Source organism: Oncorhynchus masou, chromosome 5, assembly GCF_036934945.1.
Source record: "Oncorhynchus masou masou isolate Uvic2021 chromosome 5, UVic_Omas_1.1, whole genome shotgun sequence".
In the NCBI taxonomy this organism is placed as follows: Eukaryota; Metazoa; Chordata; class Actinopteri; order Salmoniformes; family Salmonidae; genus Oncorhynchus; species Oncorhynchus masou.
The window spans coordinates 82541826-82561177 of NC_088216.1; the positions used below are offsets into that span (position 1 = coordinate 82541826).

General features: G+C 46.1%; 1 protein-coding gene across 1 annotated transcript in view; it reads right to left on the reverse strand.

Moving 5' to 3' along the window:
- The window catches only part of LOC135528064 (neurexophilin-2-like), an 83530-nt gene extending 65075 nt beyond the window's left edge, over positions 1–18455 (reverse strand). The window contains exon 1 of the mRNA XM_064956838.1: positions 18007–18455. Within this exon, the coding sequence (XP_064812910.1) occupies positions 18007–18060 (54 nt within the window). The 5' untranslated portion in view covers positions 18061–18455. The remainder of the gene's footprint in view (positions 1–18006) is intronic.
- Positions 18456–19352: the final 897 nt, after the last annotated feature.

The window sequence follows — 19352 nt, forward strand, 5'->3', positions numbered from 1 at the left end:
TTTAATAATGGAACACTGGTTCCTTTAATGATGGAACACTGGTCACTTTAATAATGGAACACTGGTCCCTTTAATAATGGAACACTGGTCAATTTAATGATGGAACACTGGTCAATTTAATGATGGAACACTGGTCACTTTAATAATGGAACACTGGTCACTTTAATAATGGAACACTGGTCCCTTTAATAATGGAACACTGGTCAATTTAATGATGGAACACTGGTCAATTTAATGATGGAACACTGGTCACTTTAATAATGGAACACTGGTCACTTTAATGATGGAACACTGGTTACTTTAATAATGGAACACTGGTCACTTTAATGATGGAACACTGGTCACTTTAATAATGGAACACTGGTCAATGTAATGATGGAACACTGGTCAATTTAATGATGGAACACCGGTCAATTTAATGATGGAACACTGGTCACTTTAATGGTGGAACACTGGTAACTTTAATGATGGAACGCTGGTTACTTTAATAATGGAACACTGGTCCCTTTAATAATGGAACACTGGTCACTTTAATAATGGAAAACAGGTCCCTTAAATAATGGAACACTGGTTACTTTAATAATGGAACTCTGGTCACCCTAATAATGGAACACTGTTCACTTGAATAATGGAACACTGGTCATTTTAATAATGGAACACTGCTAACCCTAAAAATGGAACACTGGTTACTTTAATAATGGAACACTGGTCACTTGAATAATGGAACACTGGTCACTTTAATAATGGAACACTGCTAACCCTAATAATGGAACACTGGTTACTTTAATAATGGAACACTGGTCACTTGAATAATGGAACACTGGTCACCCTAATAATGGAACACTGTTCACTTGAATAATGGAACACTGGTCATTTTAATAATGGAACTCTGGTTACTTTAATAATGGAACACACAGCAGATATATATCATAGAAAATAATATATTATATTTATATTCCGGACTCCGACATTGCTCGTTCTGATATTTCTTAATTTCATAATTTTCATTTTTAGGGATTTGTGTGCATTGTTTTTTATCGTTAGGTATACTGCACTGTTGGAGCTAGAAACATCAGCAATTCGCTGCACCAGCGATAATCTGCAAAATATGTGTACGCAACCAATACAATTTGATTTGATTTGACACTCTGCAGCAAAACACACACGCTGTGAATCTTCAGCATTATACGTGTGTGTGTGTGTGTGTATAAGAGACAGAGACAGAGGAAAAAATGTAACACACGCAGTTATATTTTACTACAGGAGCTCAGCTGAGAAGCTATAGTCAATATATTGTCTACACTGCAGCCAACATCACAGTAACACTGGTCATTCTACCAAGTCTAGAGTTCCTCATCATATGCTTAAGAAACAAACAGATTGGTCATCAGACGATCAGCTAGAAAGTCATTCCGCCTCTTATGATGGTATCTGTTTCCTTCCTCAGAGCTACAGTTGAGAACACGTTTATTCACAGCTCACATCTCCGCCACGACTGGGGACCTCTAACTGGAACATAAGAGCTAAATTAGGGCCGACCACGGGACCCGATATACACTCCCTTCAGCTTCACTTAACTTAAAGAGGCACAACAAATAACAGAGGTACAACTAAGATGAAGGCTACTGCCGACAATTAACAGTCTACATAAGAAATGATGTTGATGATGATCATGATGATGATGAGAGGCTTCTGTGGTCTCTTAAAGCGGCCCCAACTCTTCTGTTTTGTAAATGGTTATCTCTCTACTCTCCCTTCTCAAGCCCTCTCTCTCCCTCCATCTCCCTTCTACCCTCTACTCCTCTACTCCTCTCCCTTCTACCCCCCCCCTCTCTGCAGGTGCTTTAAAAGGCAGGCATATGTGGTGTGGTGGTGTGGTGATGGATAGGGGGCCCCCAGGAGGAGAGCCTGGCAGGGCATGACAAACCCTGCTATAATGCCCCCTTCATCGGTTCCTGCAAAGTGTTCATTTTCTCCTCTGCCATTAGGCCTGTGATACCTCAATGGTAATTGCAGTGTAATAAATACCCTCTTTGTCTACCCCCGGTGCCCCTGACAACAGAGGCACCATATATGAGAGCATCTTTTTCATTTTCTATGGCTTTCCATGCCTTAGCTCCCGCAATATATTTATCTTCTTGCTTATTCATTTGGAGCGTGCTTCGTTGGCTGCACAGTAATGTATAGCTGTATCTGTCACATAGCTGATTGCGTGGGATCAGTGTATTGCCTGGAATATTCTCAAATTGATTCCTTTTCAGACATTATCATCTACGGAGGGGGGGGAGCTATGGTGAGTCATCACACAAGCACATTGAGATGCTCCGGTATCCATCCATTGAAGGAAGGATGGTGTGTGTGTGCGTGTGTTTAGGCTTTGTGAGTGAATTTAAATGCCAGGCGTGTGCTATAGCTACACCACACAAGGCCAGACTATAGCTAGACAAGGCAGGGTTCAGGCATCTTGACCTGGCCTTGGCTTCAGCGTGTGTGGGCCTGTCAAGGGGAAACTAGTACTGGGAAGCCCTCCTCCACCACCACATCTTCACCTCTACCAGGCTGGCCCCAGTACAGAGGAGGCCCCTGCCAGGTTGGCACCATGTACTGTAGGGCACCATACACCTAGTAGGCCTTGCCAACTCATACAGGTTGGGGTCTGATCTGGAGCCCAGTGCTCTCGTTCTGCCTCTCTTCTCCTCTCCTCCGAACCCCCCCCTTCCCTTCCTCCCCTCACTATCCATAGTGTCTGAAAGTAAATGACCTGAGGTGTGCCCCCCACCCCACCCCATGGTGGGAGCCCGGTGAGAGTGGTGAGGAGTGGTGAGAGGGGTCCAGATCAGTCCACATAGATGGATGGATCGGAAGACATCTAATTTAACAACCACACGGCCCACCAGCAGAGAGACAGAACAAATGGGCCTCATCTTGTAGAATAAGTAGACCAGGCCTCCCCAAAAGGACCCACAGCACAGGGAGAGACTCGGGTAAGGGGAGGTGGGGGAGGCAGGAGAGGAGGCAAAGGGGAAGGGGAGAGTAGAGGAGAGATGAGGGCAGGCAGGCAGGGGGGAAGGGGAGAGGAGAGGAGAGGGCAGGCAGGCAGGCAGGGGGAAGGGGAGAGGAGAGGAGAGGAGAGGGCAGGCAGGGGGAAGGGGAGAGGAGAGGAGAGGAGGGGCAGGCAGGGGGAAGGGGAGAGGAGAGGAGAGGGCAGGCAGGGGGAAGGGGAGAGGAGAGGGCAGGCAGGGGGAAGGGGAGAGGAGAGGGCAGGGCAGGCAGGGGGAAGGGGAGAGGAGAGGAGGGGCAGGCAGGGGGAAGGGGAGAGGAGGGAGAGGAGAGGGCAGGCAGGCAGGCAGGGGGGAGGGGAGAGGAGAGAGGGCAGGGGGCAGGCAGGGGGAAGGGGAGAGGAGAGGAGAGGGCAGGCAGGGGGAAGGGGAGAGGGAGAGGGCAGGCAGGGGGAAGGGGAGAGGGGAGAGAGGGCAGGCAGGGGGGAAGGGGAGGGAGAGGGAGGGCAGGCAGGGGGGAAGGGGAGAGGAGAGGAGAGGAGAGGGCAGGCAGGCAGGCAGGGGGAAGGGGGAGGGAGAGGGGAGGAGGGGCAGGCAGGGGGAAGGGGGAGAGGAGAGGAGAGGGCAGGCAGGGGGGAAGGGGAGAGGAGAGGAGAGGAGAGGGCAGGCAGGCAGGCAGGGGGAAGGGGAGAGGAGAGGAGAGGAGAGGGCAGGCAGGGGGGAAGGGGAGAGGAGAGGAGAGGGCAGGCAGGGGGGAAGGGGAGAGGAGAGGGCAGGCAGGGGGAAGGGGGAGAGGAGAGGAGAGGAGAGGGGCAGGCAGGGGGAAGGGGGAGAGGAGAGGGAGAGGGCAGGCAGGCAGGCAGGGGGAAGGGGAGAGGAGGAGAGGGCAGGCAGGGGGAAGGGGAGGAGAGGAGGGGGCAGGCAGGCAGGCAGGGGGAAGGGGAGAGGAGAGGAGAGGAGAGGGGGCAGGCAGGGGGAAGGGGAGAGGAGAGGGAGAGGGCAGGCAGGGGGAAGGGGGAGAGGAGAGGGCAGGCAGGGGGGAAGGGGAGAGGAGAGGGCAGGCAGGCAGGGGGAAGGGGAGAGGAGAGGGGGCAGGCAGGGGGAAGGGGAGAGGAGAGGGCAGGCAGGCAGGGGGAAGGGGAGAGGAGAGGGCAGGCAGGGGGAAGGGGAGAGGAGAGGAGAGGACAGGCAGACAGGGGGAAGGGGAGAGGAGAGGGGAGGGCAGGCAGGCAGGCAGGGGGAAGGGGGAGAGGAGAGGGGAGGGCAGGCAGGCAGGCAGGGGGAAGGGGAGAGGGAGAGGAGAGGGGCAGGCAGGGGGAAGGGGAGAGGAGAGGGGAGGACAGGCAGGCAGGGGGGAAGGGAGGAGAGGGCAGGCAGGGGGAAGGGGGAGAGGAGAGGGCAGGCAGGGGGAAGGGGAGAGGAGAGGAGGGCAGGGGGGAAGGGGAGAGGAGAGGACAGGCAGGGGGGAAGGGGAGAGGAGAGGACAGGCAGGCAGGCAGGGGGAAGAGGAGAGGAGAGGGCAGGCAGGGGGAAGAGGAGAGGAGAGGGCAGGCAGGGGGAAGGGGGAGAGGAGAGGGCAGGCAGGGGGAAGAGGAGAGGAGGGAGAGGAGGGGGCAGGCAGGGGGGAAGGGGAGAGGAGAGGGGCAGGCAGGGGGAAGAGGAGAGGAGAGGGGCAGGCAGGGGGAAGGGGGAGAGGAGAGGAGGGGGCAGGCAGGGGGAAGGGGAGAGGAGAGGGGGCAGGCAGGGGGAAGAGGAGAGGAGAGGGCAGGCAGGGGGAAGGGAGAGGAGAGGGGGAGAGGACAGGCAGGGGGAAGAGGAGAGGAGAGGACAGGCAGGGGGAAGGGGAGAGGGAGGGCAGGCAGGGGGAAGGGGAGAGGAGAGGGCAGGCAGGGGGAAGGGGGAAGAGGAGAGGGCAGGCAGGGGGAAGGGGGAAGAGGAGAGGGGGCAGGCAGGGGGGGAAGGGGAGAGGAGAGGAGAGGAGAGGCAGGGGGAAGGGGGAGAGGAGAGGACAGGCAGGTAGGGGGAAGGGGAGAGGAGAGGGGCAGGCAGGGGGAAGGGGAGAGGGAGAGGACAGGCAGGGGGAAGGGGGAGAGGAGAGGACAGGCAGGCAGGCAGGGGGAAGAGGAGAGGAGAGGGCAGGCAGGGGGAAGAGGAGAGGAGAGGGCAGGCAGGGGGGAAGGGGAGAGGAGAGGGCAGGCAGGGGGAAGAGGAGAGGAGAGGAGAGGAGAGGGCAGGCAGGGGGGAAGAGGAGAGGAGAGGGCAGGCAGGGGGGAAGAGGAGAGGAGAGGGCAGGCAGGGGGGAAGGGGAGAGATGAGGGCAGGGGTGTGGTAGCAGAGAGAACAGTCTATGACTAGGGTGGCTGGAGTTTTTGACAGATTTTTGGGTCTTCCTCTGACACCGCCTGGTATAGAGGTTTTGGACGGCAGGAAGCTTTGCCCCTGTAATGTACTGAGTCGTACGCACTACCCTCTGTAGTGCCTTGTGGTCGGAAGCCGAGCAGTTGCCATACCAGGCAGTGATGCAACCATGCTCTTGATGGTGCAGCTGTAGAAGGAGCTGAGGACCCATGCTAAATCTTTTCAGTCTCCTGAGGGGGAACAGGTTTTGTCGTGCCCTTTTCACGACTGTCTTGGTGTGCTTGGACCATGTTAGCTTGTTGGTGATGTGGACGCCAAGGAACTAGAAGCTCTCAACCTGCTCCATTACAGTACAGCCCCGTCGAAGAGAATGGGGGCATGCTCAGTCCTCTTTTTCCTGTAGTCCAATCATCTAATTTGTCTTTATCACGTTGTGGTCCTGGCACCACACGACCAGGTCTCTGACCTCCTCCCTATAGGCTGTCTCGTCGTTGTCGGTGATAAGGTCTACCACTGTTGTGTATATGGCAAACATAATGATGGTATTGGAGTCATGCCTGGAAGTGCAGCCATGATTTAACAGGGAGCACAGGAGGGGACTGAGCACGCACTTCTGAGGGGCCCCTGTGTTGAGGATCAGAGTGTCAGATGTGTTTTACCTCCCCTCACCACCTGGGGATGGCCTGTCAGGAAGTACAGGATCCAGTTGCAGAGGGAGGTGTTTAATCCCAGGGTCCTTAGCTTATTGATGAGCTTTGAGGGTACTATGGTGTTGAACACTGAGCTGTAGTCAATGAACAGCATTCTCACATTCCTTTTTGTCCAGGTGGGAAAGGGCAGTGTGGAGTGCAATAGTGTTTGAATCATCTGTCGATCTGTTAGGGCGGTATGACAATTGGAGTAGGTCTAGGGTTTCTGGGATAATGGTGTTGATGTGAGTCTTGACCAGCGAGGACTGTGAAGCAACACAAACATGTGTCACTCTCGGCTGTGCTTCCCTTTGTATTCTGTAATGGTTTGCAAGCCTTGCCACATTTGACGAGCGTCAGAGTCGGCGTCTCCTCTCCCCTTTCCCCCTGCCTGCCCTCATCTCTCCTCTCCCCTTTCCCCCTGCCTGCCTGCCCTCATCTCTCTTCTCCCCTTCCCCCTGCCTGCCCTCATCTCTCCCCTTCCTCCCTCTCCCCTTCCCCATAAGATGGCGCCAGAGAACAAGGCTGATGTTTTACGTATTCCTAACCAATTGTGTTGTTTGTTCGTTTCTTTGCGTTGTTTGTAACTTATTTGTTAACTTGTTTTGTACGTAATGTTGCTGCTACCGTTTCTTATGACCGAAAATAACTTCTGGGCATCAGAACTGCTGTTACTCACCATGTTCTGGCAGAATCCTTTTTTTCCTTTAGCGAGTCTGACGAGCCCGACGTGAATGATGTACTGCTTCCTGGGAACAGGCCCAGATCCCCGTCATTTGCGTGAAGAGAAGGCGGAAAAAAAGGAGCCGGAGGGTGCGCTGCTTTCTGAGAATTCGTAGGCGATCGAATAAACCCACACTTCCTTCCATTCTGTTAGCAAACGTGCAATCTTTGGAAAATGAAATTGATGACCTAAGATTAAACTACCAACGGGACATTAAAAACTGTAATATCTTATGCTTCACAGAGTCCTGGCTGAACGACGACATTATCAACATACAGCTGGCTGGTTATATGCTGTATCGGCAGGACAGAACAGCGGCGTCTGGTAAGACAAGGGTATCTTTTTGTAAAGAACAGCTGGTGCACGATATCTAAGGAAGTCTCGAGGTTTTGCTCGCCTGAGGTAGATTATCACATGATAAGCTGTAGACCACATTATCTACCTAGAGAGTTTTCATCTGTATTTTTCGTAGCTGTCTACATGCCACCACAGACCGATGCTGGCACTAAGACCACACTCAATGAGCTGTATTCCGCCATAAGCAAACAGGAAAACGCTCATCCAGAGGTGGCGCTCCTAGTAGCCGGGGACTTCAATACAGGGAAATGTAAATCTGTCTTACCAAATTTCTATCAGCATGTTAAATGTGCAACCAGAGGGGAAAAACTCTGGACCACCTTTACTCCACACACAGAGACACATACAAAGCTCTCCCTCACCCTCCATTTGGCAAATCTGACCATAATCTGATTCCTGCTTACAAACAAAAATTAAAGCAGGAAGCACCAGTGACTCGATCAATAAAAAAGTGGTCAGATGAAGCAGATGCTACAGGACTGTTTTGCAAGTACAGACTGGAATATGTTCCCGGGATTCCTCCGATGGCATTGAGGAATACACCACATCAGTCATTGGCTTCATCAATAAGTGCATCGATGACGTCGCCCTGACAGTGACCGTACGTACATACCCCAACCAGAAGCCATGGATTACAGGCAACATCCGCACTAAGCTAAAGGCTAGAGCTGCCACATTCAAGGAGCGGGACCCTAACCCCCAGAAGCTTATAAGCAATTCCGCTATGCCCTCCGACGAACCATCAAACAGGCAAAGCGTCAATACAGGACTAAGATCAAACCGTACTACACTGGGAAGAAGCCATAGAGACAAGGGCAGGCAGGGCGGAAGGGGAGAGGAGAGATGAGGGCAAGCAGGCAGGGGGAACGGGAGATGAGAGGAGAGGCCTAACCAGATGACTGGTAAATGTTGGATGTGATACAGTTCCATAGGAAATGTTGTGCACAGCAGTATATGGATTATTGATGGTTATTGCGTGTGCTGTCCGTCTCATGTACTCTGATACTCCAAAGAGAATTACAGGCATTTGAATATGTAGAACATAATGGAGATATCGTTTAAATAAATTAAGTCACAATTACATTACCGACAAGACTGTAAATGGTTGGTTCAAATACTGTATATAACTGTACAAGCAACAATACATGTTTCTGCTTGCTACACTACGATGAGGCGGTGTGTGTCTGACCAGTCTGAGGCAGGTCTTGAGCTCGATAAATAGAACATACTGTTGGGTCTGAAATTATTAATAACCTCCTGCTTGTATTTTGGACAATGGAAAAGAAAATGACAGAAAGTATTCAGGACTATGGAACAAGGTGTTCTGTACTCGTTGTCAGAAAGTATTCAGGACTATGGAACAAGGTGTTCTGTACTCGTTGTCAGAAAGTATTCAGGACTATGGAACAAGGTGTTCTGTTCTGTATTCAGGACTGTGGAACAAGGTCACTCGAAAGAAAGTACTCATTGACAGAAAGTATTCAGGACTATGGAACAAGGTGTTCTGTACTCGTTGTCAGAAAGTATTCAGGACTATGGAACAAGGTGTTCTGTACTCGTTGTCAGAAAGTATTCAGGACTATGGAACAAGGTGTTCTGTACTCATTGACAGAAAGTATTCAGGACTATGGAACAAGGTGTTCTGTACTCGTTGTCAGAAAGTATTCAGGACTATGGAACAAGGTGTTCTGTACTCGTTGTCAGAAAGTATTCAGGACTATGGAACAAGGTGTTCTGTACTCGCTGTCAGAAAGTATTCAGGACTATGGAACAAGGTGTTCTGTACTCATTGTCAGAAAGTATTCAGGACTATGGAACAAGGTGTTCTGTACTCGCTGTCAGAAAGTATTCAGGACTATGGAACAAGGTGTTCTGTACTCGTTGTCAGAAAGTATTCAGGACTATGGAACAAGGTGTTCTGTACTCGTTGTCAGAAAGGGCTTTGGTAGACAGCAGTGACTAATGTAAATACAATACATTCTCCTCACCTAAATGTGGATACTTGTGGATGTGGATACTAATTGTCTAAAAATGAATTGGGATTGGGAAATGAATAATTGTTTTACCTACGTGTGCTAGCCAAACAAACTCTCTGAATATCTGTGCCATTTCCTGGTGGCTGTGGTTTGATCTGGCCAAGGGAAGTGAATGCTGTTTCAGAGTGAACAAACCAGCTACGATAGATACACACTAGGCATAAATAAATAGATACTTACTGGTTTGGTGTACCAGTAATGTGATTGCTTTTCTCATCACGATGCAACAGATTACACAAGAGATTATGGGTTGGTTAACATAGAATTTGTCAGATTAGGAGATAGGGGGACCGATTGTAGATCATTCTAGGTTTTGAAAATGGGTCGGGTGGCACACAAATGTTGCCATATCACCTGGCAATGAGTGGAACACTTCTACTGAATCTTCTCGCTCTACCTTCTGACAGGAAATGAACTGAGCACGTGCTTTAGACGTATACTCTCTGTCACAGATATAAAAATAAAATAAAAACAGTACAAATAGGTTCAATAAATACTATCTTTTTAGTTCCTCAAAAAAGAGAGCATCTGGACTGGCTGCATCACCACTTGGTATGGCACCTGCTCGGCATCTGACCACAAGGCGCTACAGAGGGTTGTGTGTTCGGCCCAGTACATCACCATGGCATCCGGGACCTATGTAACAGGCGGTGTCAGAGGACGGTCCTAAAAATTGTGAAAGACGCCATCCACTCAAATCATAGACTCTTCTCTCTGCCGCCGCACGGCAAGAGGTAATAGAGCGCCAAGTCTGGGACCAAAAGGCTCCTGAACAGCTTCCACCCTCAAGCTGTAAGACGGCTAAATAGTTAACCAAATAGCTATGAGGACCATTGACCCTTCTTGATTCTATGCACACAGTGGACTGTACCCGCACACTGGACTGTACCCACACACTGGACTGTACCCACACACTGGACTGTACCCACACACTGGACTGTACCCACACACTGGACTGTACCCACACACTGGACTGTACCCACACACTGGACTGTACCCGCACACTGGACTGTACCCACGCACTGGACTGTACCCACACACTGGACTGTACCCACACACTGGACTGTACCCACACACTGGACTGTACCCACGCACATATATATAGCCATATATATAGCCAAGCTATCATTGACTTGATACTGGTACCTCATGTATATAGCCAAGCTATCATTGACTTGATACTGGTACCTCATGTATATAGCCAAGCTATCATTGAGTTGATACTGGTACCTCATGTATATAGCCAAGCTATCATTGACTTGATACTGGTACCTCATGTATATAGCCAAGCTATCATTGCTCATTGTGTAATATTATTCCTCGTGTTACTACTATTTTACTATTATTATTATTATTAAAAAAAATATATTCTGCATTGTTGGGAAGGGCCTGTAAGTAAGTATTTCACTGTTGGTCTACATCAGTTGTTTACGAAGCATGTGACCATCAAAATTGGATTTGATTTGATGACGATTCTATTTAGTTTAGTCACCTCTTTTGGGAGGGTGCCAAAGAGAGAGATAAAACTGTTACAGAGATGCTAATCGAAGGATAATAAATGAATTTAAAAAACGCTGCAATTAAGGCTGTTCACTCCTGTTAATATCCCCGAGGTTCAGGAAGCTGGTTGTTATAAAGCTGACACATAGATCAGGTGAGATGATACCTGGTTGAAAGAAAAATCAGGTCTTATTTCTGAATTGCATTGCTATTTAATTGTTTATCTGACTTGTGTAGTGTTAGATGTTATCTACTATTTTATTATGTCATATTAGATGTGGACAATGGAAGGGTCATGAAATTGAATAATAATAATCATCATCACATTTTAATACTACACATAAAATATTTAAAAATATATAATTCCAGCTTAGCCGATAAGGTTGAAGCTCAGGGTGAGTTTGAGGATGGGCTGATGGCCGATGGGATGTTTTACAGCCACCATGAACAGTTTTTGATTATCACTCTTCAATGCTCAATGCTTTTGCAGTGCCTGGAGACGCAACACTTTCTCCTTCTCTCCTCTCATCGCTCGCTCACTCGATCCATTCTCTCCTCTCCTTTCCGTTCGCCTCCTCTCAGCTCTCAACTCTAACTTACTCACAGAGCCATAGGCTAATAATAATACATTGATTTCACCCTATCAATTATTAAATGTTCCCTATACAGATAAAAGAGTATTGTTTCAAGGCACATAATTACATTATGGTTGACAAACTCCAACATTAACACAATTCAATCCTTGCACTTCATTTGGAATCCGATGTAAGAGGAGGGTGCATGGAGCATTTAAGTAAGGATAAACGCCGACATTACCTTGGAAATAATAGACAATGCATTTTTTATTCATACTTTCTCATCTTCTGGATGCTAGAGATGCGACCCAGTTGTTCGTTTGATTAGTTTGATATTTATTATTATTTATTTCTTTACCCTTACTTGCTAGCTAGCCAGCTAGCTACGGCTAACACAGTCGCGACTCATAATAACAGCAATGTATCTGTTTTCTATTGAGATTCATTTGGATAACAATGAGCTGATAATAACAATGAGCTGATAATGACTTATTTTGCCTGACATAGCTTGAAGAAGTTTCCTTTCTCGTCAGGACACTCAACACCGCTCTTTACAGGGAGATCACATTGCATATCAAACACAAGGCTAGAAGCTAGCTAAACCGTTTGTTGCTAGCAAAGCTGACAATATGACAACCAAGCAAAAAAAATATCAGTTGCTGAAAACAGCTGGTCAAACTAAAGACACGTGGGAGGATTTGACAGCATAGCACCACTTGTGTCATGACTGCAACAGTAGGAACCAGAGAAATGCATGTTCATCACTCACCCCATTAAGTCATCAGATGCTCAAAAAAAATGTCTCTGCAAAAAAAAAACATCTATGCTAGCTAGCTAAGCTTTTCCCTCGTTGTACCTGCGTTTACAATGTATCCAATTTCAGTTTGTGTGGTTGTTAGCTTAGCTTTCTGTAACTTTGTAGCAAGTACAGTCTGCATGTGTAGCTGCATAATATTAGTCATGATTGCAAAGTGTCCCATTATCTGGTTTTAATGTCCATTCTAGAATGCCCTTCTAACCAATCAGAAATTAGTATTTAACATTTCTGCGGTATAAATGAATAGTGAACTGTTTCAGTTTGTATTCAAATCTTCTAAATAATTAAGTGTGTCATCTGTCACAATAGCTGGTGTAACCTCAATCTGCCAGATGACAGGATGTTTTTAGCACTCTGACACATCTGAGGAGGACACCACTGGTCATGTTCCATTTACTCAATATCTGGCATTACTATGAGGCGTCCTCCCTTCAGCATCCTCCACTGCAGTTCACATGTCTGTAAGCACACACACACACACACGCACGCACGCACGCACGCACACACACACACGCACGCGCGCACGCACACACACACACACACACACACACACACACACACACACACACGCGCACGCACACACGCACACACGCACGCACACACACACACATCCCCACACACACACACACACACACGCACACACACACACACACACACACACACACACACACACACACACACACACACACACACACACACACACACGCGCACGCACACACACACACGCACACACACACACACACACACACACACACACACACACACACACACACACACACACACACACACACACACACACACACACACACACACACACACACACACACACACACACACACACACACAGTAATGCTGCTGGAATATCATGGCCTCAAACTAAGCAGTCTCGCTCACAGCACTCCTCGTCCTAACACTAAGGTTTGTCACAAGTGATTCTAATGTTGGATTCCAGACTAAAAAGAAAGACTAGTTTTAAGGATGCTTTTAAGTTGTTTTAAAAATAGCCAGAAAGCTACTGCTGTCATGGTAAGTACTAAGCACGAGGTTGGATTGACTCTGTTATTTTTTTTTCTGATTCATGTTTTCATTTGATGATAAATAAACAAAATCAACAGAATTATTGCAATGTAATGCAGGCATAAAAATAATGACATCAATTATAACAGCAGTGTGATAAAGGAGAATAGAAAAATAACAAATAAATGTGGGATCTCAACATTCACACCTTAAATCAAATGTTATTTGTTACATGCACCAAATACAACAGGTGTAGTAGACCTTACAGTGAAATGCTGAATAAAACAGGTGTAGTAGACCTTACAGTGAAATGCTGAATACAACATGTGTAGTAGACCTTACAGTGAAATGATGAATACAACAGGTGTAGTAGACCTTACAGTGAAATGCTGAATACAACAGGTGTAGTAGACCTTACAGTGAAATGCTGAATACAACAGGTGTAGTAGACCTCACAGTGAAATGCTGAATACAACAGGTGTAGTAGACCTCACAGTGAAATGCTGAATACAACAGGTGTAGTAGACCTTACAGTGAAATGCTGAATACAACAGGTGTAGTAGACCTTACAGTGAAATGCTGAATACAACAGGTGTAGTAGACCTCACAGTGAAATGCTGAATACAACAGGTGTAGTAGACCTTACAGTGTAATGCTGAATACAACAGGTGTAGTAGACCTCACAGTGAAATGCTGAATACAACAGGTGTAGTAGACCTTACAGTGAAATGCTGAATACAACAGGTGTAGTAGACCTTACAGTGAAATGCTGAATACAACAGGTGTAGTAGACCTTACAGTGAAATGCTGAATACAACAGGTGTAGGTAGACCATTTGAAGCTTCTGATAGGCTAATTGACAAAATTTGAGTCAATTGGAGGTGGATGTATTTCAAGGCCTACCTTCAAACTCTTTGCTTGACATCATGGGAAAATCAAAAGAAATCAGCCAAGACCTCAGAAAAAAAAAGTGTAGACCTCTACAAGTCTGGTTCATCAGTGGGAGCAATTTCCCAATGCCTGAATGTACCACGTTCATCTGTACAAATAATAGTACGCAAGTATAAACACCATGGGACCACGCAGTCGTCATACTGCTCAGGAAGGAGACGTGTTCTGTCTTCTAGAGGTGCGAAAAGTGCAAATCAATCCCAGAATAACAGCGAAGGACCTTGTGAAGATGTTGGGGGAAACTGGTACAAAATAATCTATATCCACAGTAAAACGAGTCCTATATTGACATAACCTGAAAGGCCGCTCAGCAACGAAGAATCCACTGATCCAAAACCACCATTAAAAAAGCCAGACTACGGTTTGCAACTGCACATGGGGACAAAGATCATACTTTTTGGAGAAATGAGAGAACACACCAAGCCGAAGAACACCATCCAAACCATGAAGCACAGGGGTGGCAGCATCATGTTGTGGGGGTGCTTTGCTGCAGGAGGGACTGGTGTACTTCACAAAATAGATGGCATCATGAGGTAGGAAAATTATGTGGATATATTGAAGCAACATCTCAAGACATCAGTCAGGAAGTTAATGCTCGGTCGCAATGGGTCTTCCAAATGAACAATGACCCGAAGCATACTTCCAACGTTGTGGCAAAATGGCTTAAAGACATCAAAGTCAAGGTATTGGAGTGGCCATCACAAAGCCCTGACCTCAATCCTATAGAAAATATGTAGGCAGAACTGAAAAAGCATGGGTGAGCAAGGAGGCCTACAAACCTGACTCAGTTACACCAGCTCTGTCAGGAGGAATGGGCCAAAATTCACCCAACTTATTGTTGGAAGCTTGTAGACGGCTATCCAAAACATTTGACCCAGGTTAAACAGTTTAAAAAGGCATTGCTACCAAATACTAATTGAGTGTATGTAAACTTCTGACCCACTGGGAATGTGATGAAAGAAATAAAAGCTGAAATAAATAATTCTCGCTACTATTATTCTGACATTTCACATTCTTAAAATAAAGTGGTGATCCTAACTGACCTAATACAAGGAATTTTTCTAGGATTAAATGTCAGGATTTGTGAAAAACTAAGTTTAAATGTATTTGGCTAAGGTTTATGTAAACTTCCGACTTCAACTGTATACCCATTGATTCTTGAAGAATATAACTTATAAATGCCTCATGAGCTTAGTTCAACTGTCACACTCCATGAGAAGCCAACATATAAACTTGTTTAACTCCAATGTTTGTAAACAAATCAAATGTAAACAAATACTATATAGCCTCAAAACTACACTTTTGATACCACGGATGATCAGTCCTTGCATCCACAGCTCTGTCTATGAGAATGATTACATTTCTCCAGGGCCAATCCTCAGCTTTTTACCAAGCCATGGGTGGGAAGCCTGCTTTGTTATTGTTTCAACTGCTGAATTTTTTTTAAACCTTTATTTAACTAAGTCAGTTAAGAACAAATTCTTATTTTCAATGACGGCCTAGGAACAGTGGGTTAACTGCCTGTTCAGGGGTAGAACGACAGATTTTGTACCTTGTCAGCTCGGGGATTTGAACTTGCAACCTTTCGGTTACTAGTCCAATGCTCTAACCACTAGACTACACTGCCTCTTTAATGTTGTTGTTTCAAAGGTATTTTTCTGTTTTACACTGTTGGTGTACTCTTCCGTATTGTGTTGTTTTCTTATCTCTATATAGTAAAGTTGGTTTGTTTTTACACTGTTGGTGTATTCTTCCGTATTGTGTTGTTTTCCTATCTCTATATAGTAAAGTTGCTTTGTTTTTACACTGTTGGTGTATTCTTCCGTATTGTGTTGTTTTCCTATCTCTATATAGTAAAGTTGGTTTGTTTTTACACTGTTGGTGTATTCTTCCGTATTGTGTTGTTTTCCTATCTCTATATAGTAAAGTTGGTTTGTTTTTACACTGTTGGTTAATAGAATTGGTCATGACTCTTCTTATGACACAGGTCAAGCGGTGACCTCGTGTAAGAATTAGGTCACATCTAGGAGATCATATGGTGGTCACATGGTCACATGGTCACATGTGAACTGTGTGATGATTGAATGGTTTTATGGATCATGGCATTGTTGAATACTCATTCTAAAGCATTCCTTATTGTCATATATACATAGCACTGTATTTGCGTGGTAGAATTCAATGTCTATAGATTATTTGTACATGTTTTTGTTTGCGCTGCTTCTAAAAGCAAAAGTCGAATTGAAAACAGTTTTGGTGTTGTTGTATTTTATTTTCATAATAGCAAGCTATGACTGATGGGTTGGTTAGGTAAAATAGAAAGTCTGTTTGTTTAGTTACCAAGCCAACTACCGTAGCTATCTAGTCAACTTGCTACCTACTTCAGTGGACGTCGAACACATTTCTACCATCAAATGAACACATGTATAGTGCCAAATGTGCTCAACTAAACCCTGGTATAAAAGGGTGATAATCAACTCGGGCCTCTATATTCTCTGGAAAATAATGCAACCGAATGGAAGTCAGTTCCACTCCGGGCAGCGCGCTGTGGAACACACCATCCACGTCGTTCCATATTCTCCATAGAACGCATAGCCCCTCATTGATTATTACTTACATATTCCAAGAGTGTTCTCATAGAACATTCTATACCCCCCCCCCACACACACACACACATGCAAACAGAGAGCGAGAGATGCACACACAGCTTTGTTTTCGTGACATTTCTGGACTTTTTGGGGAGTCAAAAAAAAATCCTATTTTCTATAACCCTTTACCTGACCCTAAACGTAATAATAACCTTAGCCCCAAAACCCTAAACCTAACCCTAAAGCTTCAACTAGCATTTGAGCAAGTTCAGGACATGAAAAAAGTCCTGACATTTCAAAAAAGTTATTGTGAATGATTGGAACATTGGGGTCCTGAAAACAAACACACACACACACACACACACACACACACACACACACACACACACACACACACACACACACACACACACACACACACACACACACACACACACACACACACACACACACACACACACACACACACACACGCACACGCACACACACACACACACCCACACACACGTACACACACACACACACACACACACAACACACACACACACACACACACACACACACACACACACACACACACACACACACACACACACACACACACACACACACACACACACACGCACGCACGCACGCACGCACGCACACACACCCACACACACTAGACACTAAGTACACCCCCAACTATAATACATTCACAAACTCTTTGCTTAGTATAGTGATGTTGAGATAAAACATAAAACAAGCTGAGGGCATGTTTAACTTCTGAAGAAAAAAATTACAAGGAAGTGGCTGCGAGCGCAAATAGATAAATAGATAACGGGCGGGATGCTTAAGTGGGGGGTAAGGGAAACGCTCAGACGGCATAATTGAGTCAGCAAGATGCGGGGCTAGCTATGAACTCATAAGAGACTCGAAATTGGAACGCAGGCAGGGCAGCGCTGAAAACATGTGATGTGATACACTCACACTTACACACGCCTCTATCCCCGAAAACATCAGCTCACACCTTTTTCTACCGAACTGGTGAAATACTATTCTCGGAGATATACTGCTTCATCATGAAATACAAGGAACATGTCAAAAACCTCGCAATAACTTGACAAAAGTTTGTTGAGCTAATACAAATAGAGACTGGTCTTCCATCACCACATGTCACAGATGGAATGTTAAATAGACCGAATGTATCGTATTCTCTAGTATATTTAGTTGGAGTTGAGTCCAATATTTATATTGCGTCTTACCAGAAAAATGGTATCGTGCTTTAGGAGTTCAATTCATTGTTGGAGGTTTTGGTTACTCTACAAATGAGTGACTAGCCTATGGGTTACGTTTTCTAAAAACAACGTGTATGTTGTACAATAGGTTACGGTTCAGTAACTTTCCGTTTTCTCTTACCTTTCGTAGAACGCACTGGGCGAGGATCACAATGGTCCAAACGAGTACCTTCATAATCGCAGCACACCTTCCGTCGCGGACCACCCTGACACTACGAGTCTCCTTGGGTTGACATACACACAGCAGCAACTCTCGGCAGGGATCACAGCTTCACACAATCCAACACAAAGAGACGAGGCAGACACACAGAGAGAGAAAAAATAACCCCCCCACCAAAAAAAGTTTCGATGTAGGTATTTTTCTCTCCGTCTAGTTCACCGCATTTTCGATACCGATAATTAGTTGAAGGTTTATATTTTCCGGTCCGTTTCGTTTCTGAGAGGAATATCCATAGTTTTGAACGATGGATTCTATTGGAGGACAGAAGTCGGGAAGTTTGCGCGGGGAGGCAAAGTCACCTTGCGGGAAGAGAACGTTTATCAGAATGAAGATCCCGAATCACGAGAGCATCTCCTGTACCACTCACAGCTGAGAGGTTGGTTTAAGAGAAAATGTTTTTGTTCCTTCTCTCCCTCCCCCTCTCCCTATCCCTCCCTCCCTCCCTCTCTCTCTCTCTCTCTCTCTCTCTCTCTCTCTCTCTCTCTCTCTCTCTCTCTCTCCCTCCCCCTCTCTTCCTATCCCTCCCTCCCTCCCTCCCTCTCTCTCTCCTTCTCTGCGCGTAAAGGCGAGTGCATAGCACAATTTCCTGGTGCCTTTCAGACGGACCTCTTGACAAGACAGGTGCGGTTTCTTCTCCTCTCTCACCTCACCTGTGTTATCATGACAACGCCAGTATCAATACTGATCCACGGTCTGTTTTGTACTCTTCATCTCTGAAAAACACATCGTTATCCTAAACGTTTCCTGAATGTTGGTAGAAGTAGGTAAAAAAATATATCCTACGTTTAATTCCCCGGTTATCTCAGCGACACATTTTCTGTTCAAATACTTTTAGAGGAAAGGCCTCACCTACTTTTCGGTTTTACACAAGCCTGTAGTCATCATGGAAGCAAAGTGATGCCGAGGAGGTGCGAGCTGGTTGTTCTGTTCTTGCTCATCAGTATTCTAGATGTTTGCAGTCAGCAGATCACGATATTCTAATTATCTCTTATACCTTAACTCCTGCTTGACACTACTCTACATATCTGTAAACTGTAGCAATTATTCAAACGACACACGGCAATAATAAAGCAAGCACAAATGAGCAACACAGTAACGCTAAAGCAAGCAATTAGGCCTAATGTGAACACTTATATTTCAGGCGACTATAGGATCATTCGTTTGAGTAGAACATGTGAGATGAGAAAGATTAACAGTCTGTCTTCTCATTCCTTTCTATTGCTTAGCATCACCTAGGCCTGCTGTCT